Here is a 21,551-nt window from a genome sequence, read left to right as displayed (position 1 = left end):
GCTGGGCCCTGAGCTCATGAAGTGTGCGCTGCTGGAGAGAGATTTGGAGCGGGCGAGAAGGCTGACACTCCAGCCGGTGGGCATCTTGCTCCGTGCCCCAGTCAGAAAGAGCTTGCTCTTACTCTGATCAGAGATCAGAGAGAGAGACAATTTCACGGTCGCACTACTGTTTTGAAGCTGAATGTAATGATTATCAGTTTTCTACATGTGTACTAATGTTCAGACACTTAAATTGTTTCTGTCTTGATCTATAATTGTTAATATGGTGTGAATGGGAAATACAATGTGTGTGACTGAAATAATAGTTAAGACCAGGTTATTGTAAAATAGCACATAGTGCTGCTTAAAACATACTAACTTTGTACTAAATGGGCTTTGTCATTTATTTTGATTCAGGATATCTACTATAGGTTACGTGGACTTACGTTTTGTCATTTTAAAGTGTGTACTTTGTGTCTAATGTGAATGAATGAATGTTTTGTTCTCAATGCTTAGGTACCTGATCTATTGAGAATTGAACAAGAAGAAATAATCATGTATTTTTAGAGAATAAAGAAAGTTCCAGAACTGTCAAGACAATAACTTTTTGTGTCTGTTTCTCATTGTTACTACAGGACTAGAATTAAGTCTGAGGCCGGTAACATCAACAGTAACGACAAACCCAGCCTGCCTCTCTCCTTCCACACTGAGTCCAAACCTACAGTCACTGGGTCCTGATTGTGACAGTGGAGCCCAGTTTGCACTGCAGGATCCAGAGATGGCATCAGTGAAGCTGGAGGACTGCAGTCAAACACTGGAGCTGAATGTCAACATTAAAGATGAAGAAGAGGAGGAGAAGATTGGGACATCTGTTTCTCATGGTAAGAACAGGTTCTATCTAAGTTTGTTGTTCATTCCAACTTCCCACTGTGTATGAAAAGTTGCAGTATAACTGTTTCATGATGAACTGTTTCAATGAGAAGGTAGATATTATTTCATGCTACTGAGACTTGCCTGGTTTAACACTAGTAAAGGGAGCGTTTTATTCACTGAGCTATCTGGAGTGATCAGAGAGGAGACTAAAGAAGTGAAGTAGACAAACTGCCAGTGTTTTAAAGTTCTATGAAATAAGTCTGTAGTTACTAACCCTTGTGATAGTGAGTAGAGGATGACACTCCCCTTTTTAGCTTTCATCTCTTTCCCACTTTTAGAATAGTTTTATTCCCCTGTATTGTACAGCCTACTGATATGAATACATATGTCACCCGGTACAGCCAGAAGAGGACTGGCCACCCATTTGGGCCTGGTTCCTATCTGTTTCTTTCTAGGTTCCTGACTTCTAGGGAGTTTTTCCTGGCTGCTGTGCTTCTACATCTGCATTGCTTGCTCTTTGGGTTTTTGTAAAACACTTAATGACAACTGCAGATGTAAAAAGGGCTTCATCATATACAATTGATTGACATGTATATCACACCAACTGACTGGTTCTTCTGATGTTCTTCAAACAGGAGTCCACGTTGAGACATTCTCTACATCCAGAGAGCAACAGCAGCAGGAAGATCACAGAGCTAAGAGGTCTCACCACTGCCCACATTGTGAGGAGATTTTCCCAATTCTATCAAAGCTAAAAATACACCTAAAAATACACACTGGCGAGAATCCGTATTCCTGCTCTGACTGTGGGAAGACTTTCTCCCGATTGGATACCTTAAAAACGCATGAACATATACATACAGGAAATGATCTGTATTCCTGTACTGACTGTGGGAAGACTTTCTCCCGATTGGATACCTTAAAAACGCATGAACGTATACATACAGGAGAGGATCCGTATTCCTGTACTGACTGTGGGAAGAGCTTCACAACATCAGGAACTCTGACAATTCATCAGAGAGTGCACACTGGAGAGAAGCCTTACTCCTGCTCTGACTGTGGGAAGAGGTTCTCTCAACAGATCCATTTACAAAAACACCAACATATTCATACAGGAGAGAAGCCTTACTGCTGCTCTGACTGTGGGAAGAGTTTCACTCAACAGAACCACTTAAAATGTCACCAGCGAATACATACAGGCGAGAAGCCTTACTCCTGCCCTGACTGTGGGAAGAGTTTCATCCGATTGGATATTTTAAAATGCCACCAGCGAATACATACAGGAGAGAAGCCTTATTGTTGCTCTGAGTGTGGGAAGAGTTTCTCCCAACTGGGTAACTTAAAAACACACCAACTTATACATAAAGGAGAGAAGCCTTACTCCTGCTCTGACTGTGGGAAGTGCTTCACAACATCAACTGATGTAAAAGTTCATAAAAGAGCACACACAGGAGAGAAGCCTTACTACTGCTCTGACTGTGGGAAGAGTTTCTCCAGATTGTATACCTTAACAACACACCAACGTATACATAAAGGAGAGAAGCCTCATCAGTTCTCTCAAACCAGCTAAAATTAAAGTCATTACATCACTTAACTCTCCAGAAATCATAGTATACTCTATTGTATTCCTGTTGTTTCTCACTGTGAGAAAAGGGAGCGTTATAGATTTTTAGCCTCTCTCTACTTTACTGATCAGTGTGCATCTTGTCAGTTTTGGTGTATTTTGTTAGCTTCCACTGTAAAGATATTGAGATGACCTTAGATTTGCCCTTAGGGTGGAATACCCTCTATGAAGCTGGTGGTACTGCTTCCCTCTGCAGTTTTCTGTGGGAATGAGCTGGTAGACACAACATGTATCAGGTAGAGATGGTGTGATGATCAGTTTTCTGTGGGAATGAGCTGGTAGACACAACATGTATCAGATAGAGATGGTGTGATGATCAGTTTTCACCACTAGTTTGGGGGGGATTATTTGATTTACTAAACAACTATTTGTTTAATTATATACAGGTTATGAAACAACTACATTTTGTTTATTCAGTTGCACTTTAAAACTAGATTAGCTATTTTTGTCATTGATGAATAGGTTTAGATAGGTTTAGATCTGCCGATTAAAAAAAAAAAAAAATATATATATATATATATATATAATAAAAATAAAAAATACATTCAATTGTACATGAATGTGTACTGGTCAAACTCTTCTCTTTTAAAGTTAGTTCTTCCATATTAGATCTGACAGTATGAATGGTTCTTATGGTTGTATTCAGTTCTTCATATTAGATCTGACAGTATGAATGGTTCTTATGGTTGTATTCAGTTCTTCATATTAGATCTGACAGTATGAATGGTTCTTATGGTTGTATTCAGTTCTTCATATTAGATCTGACAGTATGAATGGTTCTTATGGTTTTGGCATTAATACGTGTCACATATCAGTTTGCAAACAATGTAAAAATATATATATATATATATACTGCGTTAACAAAGCTGCACACAAACATATATACATATATACACACTACTGGTCAAAGGTTTAGAATACCTACTCATTCAAAGGTTTAGAACACCTACTCATTCAAAGGTTTAGAACACCTACTCATTCAAAGGTTTAGAACACCTACTCATTCAAAGGTTTAGAACACCTACTCATTCAAAGGTTTAGAACACCTACTCATTCAAAGGTTTAGAACACCTACTCATTCAAAGGTTTAGAACACCTACTCATTCAAAGGTTTAGAACACCTACTCATTCAAAGGTTTAGAACACCTACTCATTCAAAGGTTTAGAACACCTACTCAATCAAAGGTTTAGAACACCTACTCATTCAAAGGTTTAGAACACCTACTCATTCAAAGGTTTAGAACACCTACTCATTCAAAGGTTTAGAACACCTACTCATTCAAAGGTTTAGAACACCGACTCATTCAAAGGTTTAGAACACCGACTCATTCAAAGGTTTAGAACACCTACTCATTCAAAGGTTTAGAACACCTACTCATTCAAAGGTTTAGAACACCTACTCATTCAAAGGTTTAGAACACCTACTCATTCAAAGGTTTAGAACACCTACTCATTCAAAGGTTTAGAACACCTACTCATTCAAAGGTTTAGAACACCTACTCATTCAAAGGTTTAGAACACCTACTCATTCAAAGGTTTAGAACACCTACTCATTCAAAGGTTTAGAACACCTACTCAATCAAAGGTTTAGAACACCTACTCATTCAAAGGTTTAGAACACCTACTCAATCAAAGGTTTAGAACACCTACTCATTCAAAGGTTTAGAACACCTACTCATTCAAAGGTTTAGAACACCTACTCAATCAAAGGTTTAGAACACCTACTCATTCAAAGGTTTAGAACACCTACTCATTCAAAGGTTTAGAACACCTACTCATTCAAAGGTTTAGAACACCTACTCAATCAAAGGTTTAGAACACCTACTCATTCAAAGGTTTAGAACACCTACTCATTCAAAGGTTTAGAACACCTACTCATTCAAAGGTTTAGAACACCTACTCATTCAAAGGTTTAGAACACCTACTCATTCAAAGGTTTAGAACACCTACTCAATCAAAGGTTTAGAACACCTACTCATTCAAAGGTTTAGAACACCTACTCAATCAAAGGTTTAGAACACCTACTCATTCAAAGGTTTAGAACACCTACTCATTCAAAGGTTTAGAACACCTACTCAATCAAAGGTTTAGAACACCTACTCATTCAAAGGTTTAGAACACCTACTCATTCAAAGGTTTAGAACACCTACTCATTCAAAGGTTTAGAACACCTACTCAATCAAAGGTTTAGAACACCTACTCATTCAAGGGTTTTTCTTTATTTTTACTATTTTCTACGTTGTAGAATAATAGTGAAGACATCAAAACTATGAAATAACACATGGAATCATGTAGTAAACAAAAAAGTGTTAAACAAATCAAATTATATTTTCTATTTGAGATTCTTCAAGTAGCCACCCTTTGCCTTGATGACAGCTTTGCACACTCTTGGCATTCTCTCAACCAGCTTCATGAGGTAGTCACCTGGAATGCATTTCAATTAACAGGTGAGCCTTCTTAAAAGTCAATTTATGGAATTTCTTTCCTTCTTAATGCGTTTGAGCCAATCAGTTGTGTTGTGACAAGATATTGATCCCTCAATCAATATACCTATACAGAAGATAGCCCTATTTGGTAAAAGACCAAGTCCATATTATGGCAAGAACAGCTCAAATAAGCAAAGAGAAATGACAGTCCATCATTACCTTAAGACATGAAGGTCAGTCAATACTGAAAATGCCAAGAACTTTGAAAGTTTCTTCAAGTCGCAAAACCATCAAGCGTTTTGACCGCCACAGGAAAGGAAACCCAGAGTTACCGCTGCTGCAGAGGATAAGTTCATTAGAGTTACCTCTGCTGCAGAGGATAAGTTCATTAGAGTTACCTCTGCTGCAGAGGATAAGTTCATTAGAGTTACCTCTGCTGCAGAGGATAAGTTCATTAGAGTTACCTCTGCTGCAGAGGATAAGTTCATTAGAGTTACCTCTGCTGCAGAGTATAAGTTCGTTAGAGTTACCAGCCTCAGAAATTGCAACCCAAATAAATGCTTCACAGAGTTCAAGTAACAGACACATCTCAACATCAACTGTTCATTGCAGACTGTGTGAATCAGGCTTCATGGTCAAATTGCTGCAAAGAAACCTCTACTAAAGGACACCAATAACTAAAGGACACCAATAAAAAGAAGAGACTTGCTTGGGTCAAGAAACATGACCGATGTTCATTAGACCGGTGGAAATTTGTCCTTTGGTCTGGAGTCCAAATTGGAGATTTTTGGTTCCAACTGCTGTGTCTTTGTGATACATGGTGTAGGTGAACAGATGATCTCTGCATTCGTATTTCCCACCGTAAAGCATGGAGGAGGAGGTGTGATGGTGTGGGGGTGCTTTGGTGCTGCTTCCCTCTGCAGTTTTCTGTGGGAATGAGCTAGTAGACAACATGATCAGATAGAGATGGTGTGATGATCAGTTTTCTGTGGGAATGAGTTAGTAGACATGTATCAGATAGAGATGGTGTGATGATCAGTTTTCTGTGGGAATGAGTTAGTAGACACATGTATCAGATAGAGATGGTGTTATGATCAGTTCTCTGTGGGAATGAGCTGGTAGACATGTATCAGATAGAGATGGTGTGATGATCAGTTCTCTGTGGGAATGAGCTGGTAGACAACATGTATCAGATAGAGATGGTGTGATGGTCCGTTTTCTCCACTAGTTTGGGATCATTCTTTACTACTAAATGACAATTTCTTTAACGATAAACAGCTATGAAACAACTTTGTGTATTTATTCAATTGTCTTTTCAATACTAGATGTATTATGTTAGTCATTGATAATTAATGTGTTTAGGAAAACCATATTCAAGCTAACTATGATCTGCTGAGTTTGTATATGAATTTATGCTGGTCAAACTTTTGTATAATGAATTACAATAAACAATGTTTCAAGTGACATATTTAGTTTGTTTCTGAAGCCATGGAGGACAGGAAGTAGAAATGAGCATGTCACGACATCTCTACACATTGGGACAAGCCAATTTGCTATTCACCAATATTATCTCAATCAATGATGACTGTTTAACATTCTTATGGCCTGGAGATAGAAGCGGTTTCATTATCTTGGTACCAGCTTTGATGCACCTGTACTGTCTCCGCCTGATGGTAGCAGAGTGAACAGGCCGTGGCTCTGGTGGCTGAGGTTCTTGATGATCTTCTTAGCCTTCCACAGAGATCATCTACAATACATATGTAATGGGTTGAAAAATTAGACATTAAAACAGACACCGGTTTAGTTTTTTAAACCAAGTTTTATTTGTCGAGATAATCAATCTCACTTTTATATTCTATATGGTTTAGTAGTAGTAGTAGTTAGTCCATCAGTCCAATAATGTCGCTGTGGTAGTGGGGGGACAGGAAGTTCCGGTAGGTGCCCACCATTCTTCGGAATAAAGAAAACGCCAGAACTGTGCTGTCCGTTTATCGTTATTTCTACAGGTATGTAACAGCACGTTTAACTGTCTAACATCGAAAGAACGTCATAACATGTTCAAAAACAAATCCGTCAATGTATTATCACGTTTGGGAAAGGTTTTGTGGTTCTGTCAAGCGGAGTGAGTGAAGAACGTGATAACAAATATGTTACAAGCACACGGCGCGGTGTCCACCACACGTTTTCAATTGTGAGGCTTTCATTGTTCGTACTTAGCTCAGTGTGTTTCGCCTGGGGATGTTCAGTACAAAAACGTCGTGGAAGTTGCAGATAGAAATGATTTGAATAGAACTGACATGATTCCTTAGAATCAGAGGCATGTTTGTTCTACATAATACATGTATATCTGATCGTGGCCAACGTCTCCGTCCTCCCCGCTTGTCCCTACGTATGTGAAGATAGCCACAATAACGATTAGCCACAATAGTGGAATTTGCGTTTCTCTCTCATTGAAAATGATGCAAACTGATTCAAATGAATGGAATCGTGTCATATTTGGACTAGAAACGCTAAACATGTTTGGAATGTAACTTAATAATTACAATTCATTCATTTGAAAATAGACAGAACACAACGTTTGAAATCCCACTGTGGATGTATTAGACGCATAATTGCATTGTGGACATTTTTATATGTACTTATGAAACTGGTTGGATTGTGCACCCATGAAACCGGTGATACCCACAGAATACAATACCAAGAGTTAACACATATTAATGTCTTAACTCTTATTGCAGGATTTTGACTGAATACTCACCTTCCCACTCAGTCTAGTACAGGGGTTCTCCAGTACTATGAGAAGGTCCAGTCACACACATTTCCTAGGTGGCAAAGGTCCAGATGGATATTGTCATTTATTGACATAGTAACAAACTTGCAACTACAAAATCTTCACAACCCTCTTGTTGGCAGGTTTAAATGTAAACTCAATTCTATACATTTTGCGATGGGGCAACATTTTTTTTTGCAATCAAACAAGTATTATTATATATAGTTTGGGTTCTGTGGTCCGTATTGACCCCATTCTGGATCTGGACCGAGGTCCGTATTGACCCCATTCTGGATCTGGACCGAGGTCCGTATTGACCCCATTCTGGATCTGGACCGAGGTCCGTATTGACCCATTCTGGATCTGGACCGAGGTCCGTATTGACCCCATTCTGGATCCGGACCGAGGTCCGTATTGACCCCATTCTGGATCTGGACCGAGGTCCGTATTGACCCATTCTGGATCCGGCCCGAGGTCCAACAGTTGAGTATTTTGTTTGTGTTGGACATTCATATTGCACTCTACAGTCTTACCTATGGATTGTTCAGCCTACTCAGTGACACCCACAGAACACAACTATGTAGAGTTTACACAAATATTAGCATCTCAGCTCTATTGCAGGACTCTGAAACCTCTGTTGCCCTGGAGTTGAACCCCGTCAGCTAAATTGTCATGATCATCAGTGGTTTCAAGTTTCTCTGTACATTTTTGACGAGATGATCACAGCAATAAAATGATACTTCTGCATTTCCCACTATGTAAACACATTGATTCTCATTGCAAATCAGCTCAGGATAACTCCTGATAGTTGTTTAGCTGATGGGTCTATTCAGCGCTTAAATAGACACATTTATTAATCACAGGAACCAGGACTAACAAAGCCAATGCAACGGGCTGTTTTTCAAACGCTAGGCCTTCCACATGGATGGACATTCATAAAATTCCATTGCAGGCGGATCCTAGGATACACCCCAGTAAGCACAGACCGACGTCTTTTGGATGTCATTTTTTGACTTGGACGGCAGGAGAAATATTCAAAAGCTCAAAATAAAATTAGCATTTGAGGATAGAAAGTGTTAAAATATATATAATAATAATAATGATTGTGGGATCATTTTGACGGCACGGGTTGCGTCATTAAGTACAGCTGTTTTTATCAACACAAGATCATTAAATGGAAACAACCTAGCTGGCAATTGTCAGATCTGTTTTCTATGCAAACTTTTTCTAAAAGTCGACAGAAAAGTCACTGGACAAGTTTTTGGAAACATAGCTAATATTTCACAAGGTTGGAAAGAACTACAGCAGAGTACAGGAAAGAAAAGTTTAGGTCAGTACAGTACAGAGTATAGTACAGTATAACGTACTGTATTGTACTCTACTCTAATGTACTCCGTTAGTGCTGGGCGATGTGGACTGAAAATCATACAGCTGTATCTTCAGTTTTTCAAACTTCTGGGCAATTCAAGATATGTACATTTAGTTTTTCTCTAAATAAGCGTTGTACAATTAAAGGTCAAATACACTGCTTTTCTAACAGTCAATAATCAAATGAATTCAGCGCTTGTGGTTGTTATATTTAGGCTAAATAAAAGCCTTCCACAACCATAAGACCCACTAATAATGTATTATTTTATCAAAATGGTTTAACCTGGTTTTTATTGTTTTTACAATCACTGATCTGGCTTTCAAGTCTATGAAAATGCCCTTTTTTTGTTCCAAATGTAACTAGAACCCACTGCTAATGCATAATGCACATTCACTAACAATGACTTACTTCTTGTAGCAGGCATTAGGCTATAGAATATTAACACATGTCTCATCAACAATCTCTCAAGCCCACGTGCTAGTGACTAGCCAGCTAATCTTTATATTTCAAGTTTAGCCAACTTGGATCTATCTGCTAGCTAACAAGGTTGAACAGTTGAATTGTTATGAACACACCCTTCTGTCTGTCTCCAACTGTTTGAAAAGCTTGTTAGTCTGTCCACTTTGTTCAGATGTTGAAATCAAGGGGCCAACCTTATTTCTCAGAATGAGAACGAGTGGCTAATTCCTTACAGTGCATTCTGAAAGTATTCAGACCCTTTTTCCATATTTTGTTACGTTAGCCTTATTCAAAATTGTCCTCGTCAATCTACACACAGCACCCCATAATGACAAAGCAAAACGTTTTTGGGAATTTTTTGTGCGAATTTGTAAAATAATAAAAATCATTGTACACTATTTGCTGTGAGACTGTAAATTAAGCTCCGCTGCATCCTGTTTGCACTGATCATCCTTGAGATGTTTCTACAACTTGATTGTTGTCAATCTGTGGTAAATTCAATTGATTGGACATGATTTGGAAAGGCACACACCTGTCTATGTAAGGTCCCACATTTGACGGTGCATGTCAGAGCAAAAACCAAGCCATGAGGTTTTTAAGGACCTCAGACATGGGTGAAAGTTCACCTTCCAACAGGACAACGATCTTAAGCGCACAGCCAAGACGATGCAGGAGTAGCTTTGGGACAAGTCTCTGAATGTCCTTGAGTGGCCCAGCCAGACCCCGGACTTGAACCAGATCGAACATCCCTGGAGAGACCTGAAAATGGCTGTGTGGTGATGCTCACCATCCAACCTGATAGAGCTTGAGAGGCTCTGCGGAGAAGAATGGGAGAAACTCCCCAAATACAGATGCGCCAAACTTGTAGTGCCATACCCAAGAAGACTCAAGGCTGTAATCACTGCCAAAGGTGCTTCAACAAAGTGCTGAGTAAAAGGGTCTGAATACTTATGTTAATGTGATATTTCATTTGCCAAAAATTCTACATAGCTGTTTTTGCTTTGTCATTATGGGGTATTATCTGTAGATTGATGGGGGGGGGGGTGGACACAATTGAATCCTTTTTACAATAAGGCTGTAATGTAACAAAATGTGGAATAAGTCAAGGGGTCTGAATACTTTCTGATTGCACTGTGTGAATTTAGGAAATCTACTTTAAGTTTAGTGCATTTACGTTGTGTAGACTCATTTATAGTGTGAACCTTGTGTTTAATATGAAATTAATTGAATGGTTTGTTAATGCTTAGCTACCTAATCTAATCTAGTTTGAAAATAAAAGGGCCAGAACTTTCAAGACTTTTTGTGTCCATTTCTCTTTATAACTACAGACCGACTCAGATTAAGTCTGAGGTCGGTAACATCAACAGTGAGGACAAACCCAGCCTGCCTCTCTCCTTCCACACTGAGTCCAAACCTACAGTCACTGGGTCCTGATTGTGACAGTGGAGCCCAGTTTGCTCTGCAGGATCCAGAGATGGCATCAGTGAAGCTGGAAGACTGCAGTCAAACACTGGAGCTGAATGTCAACATTAAAGATGAAGAAGAGGAGGAGAAGATTGGGACAACTGTTAATCATGGTAAGAGCATGAGTAATAGACTGCCATACGTTTTGACCCAGTCTATTAATAGGTTTAATTCTGTAGTTTTGACAACATATCCCTGAATGGCTGGTCTGTCTGGAGTGATCAGAGAGTAGACTAAAGAGGTGATGTAGACAAACTGCCAGTGTTTTAAAGTTCTATGAAATGAGTCTGTGTAGTTACTAACCCTTGTGATAGTGAGTGGAGGATGATATGAAATTAGTCTGTGTAGTTTCTAGCCCTTGTGATAGTGAGTGGAGGATGATATGAAATTAGTCTGTGTAGTTTCTAGCCCTTGTGATAGTGAGTGGAGGATGATGTGAAATTAGTCTGTGTAGTTTCTAGCCCTTGTGATGGTGAGTGGAGGATTTTCGCACCCTTTTTGGCTTAGGTTGTTGAATAGCTTTTAAGGCTGACCCAATTTAGTCGATTGGTCGATAGGCTGTTGGTCGAGCAATATGTTTTTAGTCGATTGGTCGATAGGCTGTTGGTCGAGCAATATGTTTTTAGTCGATTGGTCGATAGGCTGTTGGTCGAGCAGTGGCATATATAAATAAAATAATGTATGGCACACAAGACACCCGTCAGATTCACGCCTGTCTGGGTGGACTAGTCCATTGCCTGTCTGGGTGGACTAGTCCATTGCCTGTCTGGGTGGACTAGTCCATTGCCTGTCTGGGTGGACTAGTCCATTGCCTGTCTGGGTGGACTAGTCCATTGCCTGTCTGGGTGGACTAGTCCATTGCCTGTCTGGGTGGACTAGTCCATTGCCTGTCTGGGTGGACTAGTCCATTGCAGAGGCCGCGGTGATGGCACACCAGTATCACCAATAGTACTTTTACTGTTAATTCACATAATTTCTAATCTACAATGTTTGTTTAATTATGGTAATGCATTCAATATATTATTATTATTATTATTATTACAACAGTCTTACCGTTGTTATTGTAAGAGTTTACACATTGTTTGCAAAGAACAACCTAGGCTACACTTGTGAGAAAAACGTTTTGGTTTATTTCATTGCATTTACGAGTTGTGAATTTATTCATTGACAGGAGCGCTCCAAACATGAAACAATCTTGAGTAAGGACACACACCTATGCTACCTGGCCTGATTAAGCATAGAAGTAGGCCTATAGCCTACCTGACCTGATTACACATAGAAGTAGGCCTATAGGCTAGCTGGCTTGATAACACATAGAAGTAGGCCTATAGGCTAGCTGGCTTGATAACACATAGAAGTAGGCCTATAGGCTAGCAGGCTTGATAACACATTGAAGTAGGCCTATAGGCTAGCTGGCTTGATAACACATAGAAGTAGGCCTATAGGCTAGCTGGCTTGATAACACATAGAAGTAGGCCTATAGGCTAGCTGGCTTGATAACACATAGAAGTAGGCCTATAGGCTACCTGGCCTCTGTGTAAATGTAGGCCTATAGGCTACCTGGCCTCTGTGTAAATGTAGGCCTATAGGCTACCTGGCCTCTGTGTAAATGTAGGCCTATAAATGTGCCCATTTAGTGATCTGATAATATTTCTGATTGTCTTAACTCATTGGACAGGAAAAGGCGCAACTCTCACTCACAATTATTTTAATTTTTTTTAATTAAGCAAGTTTAAAATATTTCCGTTTGAAGGACATTGAAGAACGAAACGTCACTCTTTTAAACTTGCTTAACAAAACTAAAACTACGATTTAAAAAAAAAATGGTGAGCGAGTGTTGCGCCTTTTCCTGTTCTATGAATTATTACACATTTTTAGGTTGCACCTCTACTCACGTTGGTTGAGCACCTTCAACTTCTTTCCAATTTTGATCGTCTTAACTCACCATCACTGTGGAGTTTCTCAAAGTCATTTTTCTTCGCCTCAAACAGAAAGTAAACAAAGTCTGTTTTTACAACCAGTGAGAATGACAATAGTTCCTCAATGTAGCCTATTTGAATAATCTTTTCAGCTCTCTTCCTTTCGATAACCACTCAGCATGAAAGGGGAAAAATGTCATGCTCTGATCCAGTTTAACGTCATAAAATAGGCCTACCTGATTACTTCTCATCCCTTGCGCAAATAGCCTACAGCTGTGTCTGTCTTTCCTGAGCTCACTGGCCAAGGAAACTCTTGAGGGCCCAGAATATTTTATACAATGTTGGAAGTTTGCTAGCACAGGCCAGACTAAATTACTAGTTGGATGCAATGTTTCAAGTTCCTTGCAGACAGGCCATGTGTAGCCAATGTAATTTATAGAATATTTATTTTCATCAGGATATGTTCTACTTGCAGGCTGCAGTGTTTTTGTTGGCTGTTTGTAAGCTGTTTTTACATATTGGCAATAGAAGTAACTTTTTGAATGGAATCATTTTAATTTAGATATAATTTATTAACCACGTGACATTGATTTGAGACATGAAGACGTTATTTTAAATTAAATGAAAAGGTTCCATGAAAACCATAACTGACACGCAGATCAGTAGAAATCAGTAGAAATTTTTGGGCGGCACGGCCCTAATAGCTTTATTCCCTGTATTGTACAGCCTACTGTTATGAAGTCATATGTATATCACACCAACTGTCTGGTTCTTCTGATGTTGTTCACACAGGAGACCATGTTGAGACATTCTCTACATCCAGAGGGCAACAGCAGGAAAATCACAGAGCTAAGAGGTCTCATCCCTGCCCACATTGTGAGGAGATTTTCCCATTTCTATCAAAACTAAAAATACACCTAAAAATACACACAGGAGAGAATCTGTATTCCTGCACTGACTGTGGGAAGAGTTTAAAAACATCACAGGCACTGACAGTTCATCAGAGAGTGCACACTGGAGAGAAACCTTACTCCTGCTCTGATTGTGGGGAGCGTTTCTCTCATCAGAGCAACTTAAAAACACACCAACGTATACACACAGGGGAGAAGCCTTACTACTGCTCTGACTGTGGAAAATGTTTCACAACATCAACTGGGCTAAGAGTTCATCAGAGAACACACACAGGAGAGAAGCCTTACTTCTGTTCTGACTGTGGGAGGAGTTTCATAACATCAAGGACTCTGACAGTTCATCAGAAAATGCACACTGGGGAGAAACCTTACTACTGCTCTGATTGTGGGGAGAGTTTCTCTCAACAGAGCAATTTTAAAACACACCAACGTACACACACAGGAGATAAGCCTTACTACTGCTCTGACTGTGGGAAGGGTTTCTCTCAACAGATCCACTTAAAATGTCACCAGCGAATACACACAGGAGAGAAGCCTTACTCCTGCTCTGACTGTGGGAAGGGTTTCTCCCAACAGAGCAACTTAAAATGTCACCAACGCATACATAAAGGAGAGAAGCCTTACTCCTGCTCTGACTGTGGGAAGTGCTTCACAACATCAACTGAGCTAAAAGTTCATCAAAGAGGACACACAGGAGAGAAGCCTTACTCCTGCTCTGACTGTGGGAAGAGTTTCTCCCAACAGGGCAGCTTAAAAATACACCAACGTATACATAAAGGAGAAAAGCCTTACTCCTGCTCTGACTGTGGAAAGTGCTTCACAACATCAACTGAGCTAAAAATTCATCAAAGAAGACACACAGGAGAGAAGCCTTACTTCTGCTCTGACTGTCAGAAGAGTTTCTCCCAATTGGCTACCTTAAAAACACATCAACGTATACATAAAGGCAAGAAGCCTCATCAGTTGTCTCAGGCCAGTTAAGATTAGTCACTCCATCGCTTCATTCTCATAAAGGAATTTGATAACATTAACACGAACACTCTATTGTAATCCTATTGTTTCTCATTGACAACTGTGCAGAGGAAAGGGAGCGTTATAGAATGTCATTGGAAATATTTTTTTGTTGGGGTGGCGCTAGAGATGTTGAAACATTGAAACATTTTCCTTTTAAGGCAAAAACAAAAGGAGGGTGGTTGGTTGGTCGGGTGGATGGATGGGTCAGCATATAACATGAACGTATTGCAACCCAAAGGTTTCATGTTCGAATCTCATCATGGACAACTTTTGCATTTTAGCTAATAAGCAACTTTGCAACTACACTACATGACCAAAAGTATGTGGACATTTACAAAATCATGGGCATTAATATGGACTTGGTCCCCCCTCTGCTGCTATAACAGCCTTCACTCTTCTGGGAAGACTTTCCACTAGATACTGGAACATTGCTGTGGGGACTTTCTTTTCATTCGGCTTGAAGTCGGTGTTCCAATTCATCCCAAAGGTGTTCGATGGGGTTGAGGTCAGGGCTCTGTGCAGGCCAGTCAAGTTCTTCCACACCGATCTCAATAAACCATTTTTGTATGGACCTTGCTTTGTGCAGAGGGAAACTGTCATGCTGAAACAGGAAAGGGCCTTCCCCAAACTGTTGCCACAAAGTTGGAAGCACAGAATCATCTAGAATGTCATTGTATGCTGTAGCATTAAGATTTCCCTTCACTGGAACCAAGGGGCCTGGCCCAAACCATGAAAAACAGCCCTAGACCATTATACCTCCACCACACTTTACATTTGACACTATGCATTGGGGCAGGTATCGTTCGCCTAGCATCCACCAAACCCAGATTAGTCCATCAGACTTCCAGATGAGGCGTGATTCATCACTCCAGAAAGTCCAATAGCTTTACACCACTCCAGCTGACGCTTGGCATTGCACATCTTGGTGATTTTAGTCTTCTGTGCAGCTGCTCGGCCAATGGAAACCCCTTTTTTGACGAAAATTTCTTATGTTGACGTTGCTTCCAGAGGCAGTTTGGAACTCGGTAGTGAGTGTTGCAACCGAGGACAAATAATTTTTACGCGCTTCAGCACTTGGAGGTCCCGTTCTGTAAGCTTGTGTGGCCTACCACTTCGCGGCTGAGCCGTTATTCCTAGACGTTTCCACTTCACAATAACAGCACTTATAGTTGACCGGGGTAGCTCTAGCAGTGCAGAAATTTGACAAACTGACTCGTTGGAAAGGTGGCATCCTATGACAATGCCACTTTGGAAGTTGCTGAGCTCTTCAGGCCATTCTACTGCCAACATTTGTCTATGGAGATTACATGGCTGTGTGCTCGATTGTATACACCGGTCAGTAAAGGGTGTGGCTGAAATGTCCGAAACCACTAATTTGACGGGGTGTCCACATACTTTTGTATATATAGATATCTCAGCATAAAAAGAAACGTACTCTCACCGTCAAGTGCGTTTATTTTCAGCAAACTTAACGTGTGTAAATATTTGTATGAACATAAGATTCAACAACTGAGGCATACACTGAACACGTTCCACAGACGTGACTAACAGAAATTGAATAATGTGTCCCTGAACAAAGGAGGGGGGGGGGTCAAAATCAAAAGTAACAGTCAGTATCTGGTGTGGCCACCAGCTGCATTAAGTACTGCAGTGCATCTCCTCCTCATGGACTGCACCAGATTTACCAGTTCTTGCTGTGAGATGTTACCCTACTCTTCCACCCATGCATCTGCAAGTTCCCGGACAATTCTGGGGGGAATGGCCCTAGCCCTCACCCTCCGATCCAACAGGTCCCAGGCGTGCTCAATGGGATTGAGATCCGGGCTCTTCGTTGGCCATTCCTGTCTTGCAGGAAATCATGCACAGAACGAGAAGTATGGCTGGTGGCATTGTCATGCTGGAGGGTCATGTCAGGATGAGCCTGCAGGAAGGGTACCTCATAAGGGAGGAGGATGTCTTCCCTGTAAAGCACAGCGTTGAGATCGCCTGCAATGAAAACAAGCTCAGTCTGATGATGCTGTGACACACCGCCCCAGACCAATGACGGACACTCAACCAAATCGATCCCACTCGAGAGTACAGGCCTCGGTGTAACGCTCATTCCTTCAACAATAAATGCGAATCCAACCATCACCCCTGGTGAGACAAAACCGTGACTCGTCAGTGAAGAGCACTTTTTGCCAGTCCTGTCTGCAAAGGTTGGTTTGTGCCCATAGTTGTTGCCGGTGATGTCTGGTGAGGACCTGCCTACAACAGGCCTACAAGCCCTCAGTCCAGCCTCTCTCAGCCTATTGCGGACAGTCTGAGCACTGATGGAGGGATTGTGCGTTCCTGGTGTAACTCGGGCAGTTGTTGTTGCCATCCTGTACCGCAGGTGTGATATTCGGATGTACCGATCCTGTGCAGGTGTTGTTACACGTGGTCTGCCACTGCGAGGACGATCAGCTGTCCGTCCTGTCTCCCTGTAGCGCTGTCTTAGGCGTCTCACAGTACGGACATTGCAATTTATTCCCCTGGCCACATCTGCAGTCCAATGAAGATCTGTGAAGTTATTTGGATTTTTACGAATTATCTTTGAAAGACCGGGTCCTGAAAAAGGGATGTTTCTTTTTTTGCTGAGTTTATATAATGTACTCAGCATGTTAATTAACGTTAACATCAAATTGTAATTAGTAAAATATCATACGTATTGCATATTTGTAACATATTGTAATTCGTAACATACTTATACATCCTACAAATCATATTATATTGTACGACTCATATTACATTCGTAGGCCAATGTCATGTAACATAATATACTAGTATCATACTAAAGTGAGCGGTATGGATTTTTGTAAGATATAATACGTTTTGATCTGACACCAAGTTGTCCCTCAGAGCTTTGACCGTTGTTGCATCTGTGGCTCGCTCTGGATGGGAGTCTGTCAGATGACTAATGTGATGTAGATGTCGAGCGGCTTCACTGCAAATAGATCGTATGTTTTAAATATTCAACAATGATAATAAAATAAAAAGCTATTCCTCTGCAGGTAGCGATGGTGTGATGATGATCAGTTCTCTGTGGGAATGAGTTAGTAGATACAACATGTATCAGATAGAGATGGTGTGATGATCAGTTTTCAACATTAGTTTGGGTGGGTTCTTTTTTTACTACATGACTTTTGTTTAATGATACACAGGCTATGAAATGACTACGTGTTTATTACATTGTCTTCTAAAACTAGATTGATTACTTTAGTTTCATTGATACATTTATTTGGATAACTGCAATGAATGTAATTGATCTATGACAAATAAACATTCTACATGAATTTGTGCTGGTTTAACCTTTTGTATTTTCTATATAGTTAACCCCAAAAAACGTTTTTGTTTAATTCATGGCATTCAAAATATCTATCTAGTCAAAACATGTCACTACACCTTTACACATCGCCATGGGGACAATCCAATTTACTACAATGCATACAGATTAATGTTTTGCAGTGTAAAGGACTTAAACATGTTTATTATTAAGTTAAATAAAACTAAAACAAATTGTCATTTTTAAAGTGTTTTATATGGTACCAAAGTCCAGGGACAGCATTACCACCACAAATCAACAATGACCCAGTTACTATTGGGGGAATGGAACCAGAGAGGAAGCTTGTGTTACCTTTCACACACCACTACAGTATTCATTTCAACAGACCTTTTCCACAACACATTGTTAGAGCTCAATATATACCCAGGACTATATTGAGGGTCAGATTGTTGTAATGCCCAGTTGATTATGTAAATAGTATTGGAGAACTCTGGTATTGATGGGTCATTTCAGGGTGAGTCATTGATATGAATGTTCAGAGTGAAAGAGCTGTGAATTCCCCTGTGATGGCCCACATCTACCACAACCTTTCCTACTGTGTTATTCAGCACCACAGCATTTTAGGAAGCCGCTGTTCAAAATGTGTTCATATGTACATTACAATGAGAGGGGGTGGTGGCATGCACAGGGGAGGAAGTTGATCCCAGACTTCTATTTAGGACTGGGATACTATTCAGAGTTGACAAATTACACACTCCAAACCTACAGTCACGGGGTCCTGATTGTGACAGTGGAGCCCAGTTTGCACTGCAGGATCCAGAGATGACATCAGTGAAGCTGGAGGACTGCAGTCAAACACTGGAGCTGAACGTTGACATTAAAGATGAAGAAGAGGAGAAGATTGGGAAATCTGTTAATCATGGTAAGCGCAGGTTCTATCTAACTATCTTGATAAATTAGACCTCCATAAATTATCACCCAGTCTATTGTTAGGTTGAATTATGTAATTCTGACATCCAATTCTCTTCAACGCTTTTGAATGAGGAAAATGTGGAATTGGAATTTGGGTTACTTTGTGAATTTACTAATTTAAATGGAATTGACCCTGACAGTTGATAACCCTTGCGATAATGAGTGGAGGATGATATAGCTAACACTTTTCAAAGGGAAGTTGGTTTTGAAGTTTCTGAATCTGAGAGATTACGATCAGTAAAATATAATCACTTGTATGTAGCACCTTTTTAAAAAACTAAAGTACTTCAATATATACTTAAAATATGTTTCTTACTGGTACCTGCAACATTCAGACACTTGTGGGCGTCCTAGAGAAAAATGTACTTGTTCGTGAGTCTCAGCTTGTAGGCCGAACTTTTCGGACGATACAGACAGAAGTTGGTGTCTCCTGGTCTGACAAACAACACCGCAGCTCTGCCACGGAAAGACATCAGCGGATGTGGTGGATTAAGACGCAGCCCATGCAAGAATACATCTAATGCTTATTAAACAGAAGGTTTTTGATGGGGATTTCTTTATTATTATGTATTATGCTCACCAAGTGTTGGCTAGCTAACTGCAGAGGCATAACTGTAGCTAGCTAACGTACTTAACTAAATTTAGCTAGGTAGCAAACGTTAGCTGGCGATATTATTAGGCCTACCAACTAGGCCAGCTAGCTAACAAGTTACCATAGCACATTGTACAGAGTATACCTTCCATGTGGTATATTGAGTTTGTTTTTGTATTAGCTAGCTAGTTTTCTAACATTGACTAGCTACTGTAGCTAGCTAAATGACCTAACCTACAGCTGGCAAATAGCTATGCTAAGTTCGCTACTCGCTAGCTAGCGGGGCTCACCTTTGTGTGAAGTTAGCCACAATAACGATTATAAATAACAGTGGAATTTACGGTTCTCCTTCATAATAAAAGTCCCCCGTTGGAAACAACAGTCGTCTCAAATAAAACTGTGAAGGACCTCGGCGTTACTCTGGACCCTGATCTCTCTTTTGACGAACATATCAAGACTGTTTCAAGGACAGCTTTTTTTTCCCGTCTACATAACATTGCAAAAATCAGAAACTTTCTGTCCAAAAATGATGCAGAAAAATTCATCCATGCTTTTGTTAATTAGACTACTGCAATGCTCTACTTTCCGGCTACCCGGATAAAGCACTAAATAAACGTCAGTTAGTGCTAAAATACGGCTGCTAGAATCCTGACTAGAACCAAAAATGTTTTTTGATCATATTACTCCAGTGCTAGCCTCCCTACACTGGCTTCCTGTCAAGGCAAGGGCTGATTTCAAGGTTTTACTGCTAACCTACAAAGCATTACATGGGCCTGCTCCTATCTATCTCTCTGATTTGGTCCTGCCGTACATACCTACACGTACGCTACGGTCACAAGACGCAGGCCTCCTAATTGTCCCTAGAATTTCTAAGCAAACAGCTGGGGGCAGGGCTTTCTCCTATAGAGCTCAATTTTTATGGAATGGTCTGCCTACCCATGTGAGAGACGCAGACTCGGTCTCAACCTTTAAGTCTTTACTGAAGACTCATCTCTTCAGTGGGTCATATTGTTGAGTGTAGTCTGGCCCAGGAGTGTGAATGTGAACGGAAAGGCTCTGGAGCAACGAACCGCCCTTGCTGTCTCTGCCTGGCCGATTCCCCTCTTTCCACTGGGATTCTCTGCCTCTAACCCTATTACAGGGGCTGAGTTACTGGCTTACTGGTGCTCTTTCATGCCGTCCCTAGGAGGGGTGCATCACTTGAGTGGGTTGAGTCACTGAAGTGATCTTTTTGTCTGGGTTGTGCCGTGGCGGAGATCTTTGTGGGCTATACTCGGCCTTGTCTCAGGATGGTAAGTTGGTGGTTGAATATATCCTTCTAGTGGTCTGGGGGCTGTGCTTTGGCAAAGTGGGTGGGGTTATACCCTTCCTGTTTGGCCCTGTCCGGGGGTATCATCGGATGGGGCCACAGTGTCTCCTGACCCCTCCTGTCTCAGCCTCCAGTATTTATGCTGCAGTAGTTTATGTGTCGGGGGGCTAGGGTCAGTTTCTTAAATCTGGAGTACTTCTCCTGTCTTATCCGGTGTCCTGTGTGAATTTAAGTATGCTCTCTCTAATTCTCTCTTTCGCTCTCTCGGAGGACCTGAGCCCTAGGACCATGCCTCAGGACTACCTGGCATGATGACTCCTTGCTGTCCCCAGTCCACCTGGCCGTGCTGCTGCTCCAGTTTCAACTGTTCTGCCTGCGGCTATGGAATCCTGACCTGTTCACCGGACGTGCTACCTGTCCCAGACCTATTATTTGACCATGCTGGTCATTTATGAACATTTGAACATCTTGGCCATGTTCTGTTATAATCTCCTCCCGGCATAGCCAGAAGAGGACTGGCCACCCCTCATAGCCTGGTTCCTCTCTAGGTTTCTTCCTAGATTTTG

The 21,551-nt window shown here is 40.8% G+C and overlaps 2 protein-coding genes and 1 long non-coding RNA gene across 4 annotated transcripts; 2 read left to right on the top strand and 1 right to left on the bottom strand.

The window, feature by feature from the left end:
• Positions 1–1,570: 1,570 nt before the first annotated feature.
• On the top strand, positions 1,571–2,958 carry LOC109887834 (zinc finger protein 214-like; the record flags this gene model as incomplete). The annotated part of the gene is made up of 1 exon (XM_031821249.1): positions 1,571–2,958. A coding segment is annotated over one exon (852 nt), but the record flags the coding sequence as incomplete, so codon positions are not given.
• A 7,886-nt stretch (positions 2,959–10,844) lies between these two features.
• Positions 10,845–20,013, bottom strand: LOC116372143 (uncharacterized). Of its 2 annotated transcripts, XR_004209129.1 has the most exons (4): positions 19,665–20,013; positions 19,407–19,540; positions 18,875–18,976; positions 10,845–10,914 (listed from the first exon to the last, which is right to left on the bottom strand). It is a non-coding gene; the product is annotated as an uncharacterized LOC116372143 (long non-coding RNA). The 2 variants fall into 2 exon arrangements; XR_004209128.1 differs by having other exon boundaries at positions 10,846–10,914; positions 19,407–20,006.
• Positions 10,962–15,148, top strand: LOC109876437 (zinc finger protein OZF-like). The gene is made up of 2 exons (XM_031821248.1): positions 10,962–11,077; positions 13,676–15,148. Exons 1-2 carry the CDS (start codon positions 10,975–10,977, stop codon positions 14,773–14,775), a joined length of 1,203 nt encoding a protein of 400 aa, XP_031677108.1. The 5' UTR covers positions 10,962–10,974; the 3' UTR covers positions 14,776–15,148.
• Positions 20,014–21,551: the final 1,538 nt, after the last annotated feature.

The sequence above is a fragment of the Oncorhynchus kisutch genome, unplaced genomic scaffold (assembly GCF_002021735.2).
Source record: "Oncorhynchus kisutch isolate 150728-3 unplaced genomic scaffold, Okis_V2 scaffold3945, whole genome shotgun sequence".
Classification (NCBI taxonomy): domain Eukaryota; kingdom Metazoa; phylum Chordata; class Actinopteri; order Salmoniformes; family Salmonidae; genus Oncorhynchus; species Oncorhynchus kisutch.
The sequence above is the reverse complement of the archived record's forward strand: the minus strand, read 5'-3'. Positions and strand labels throughout refer to the sequence as shown.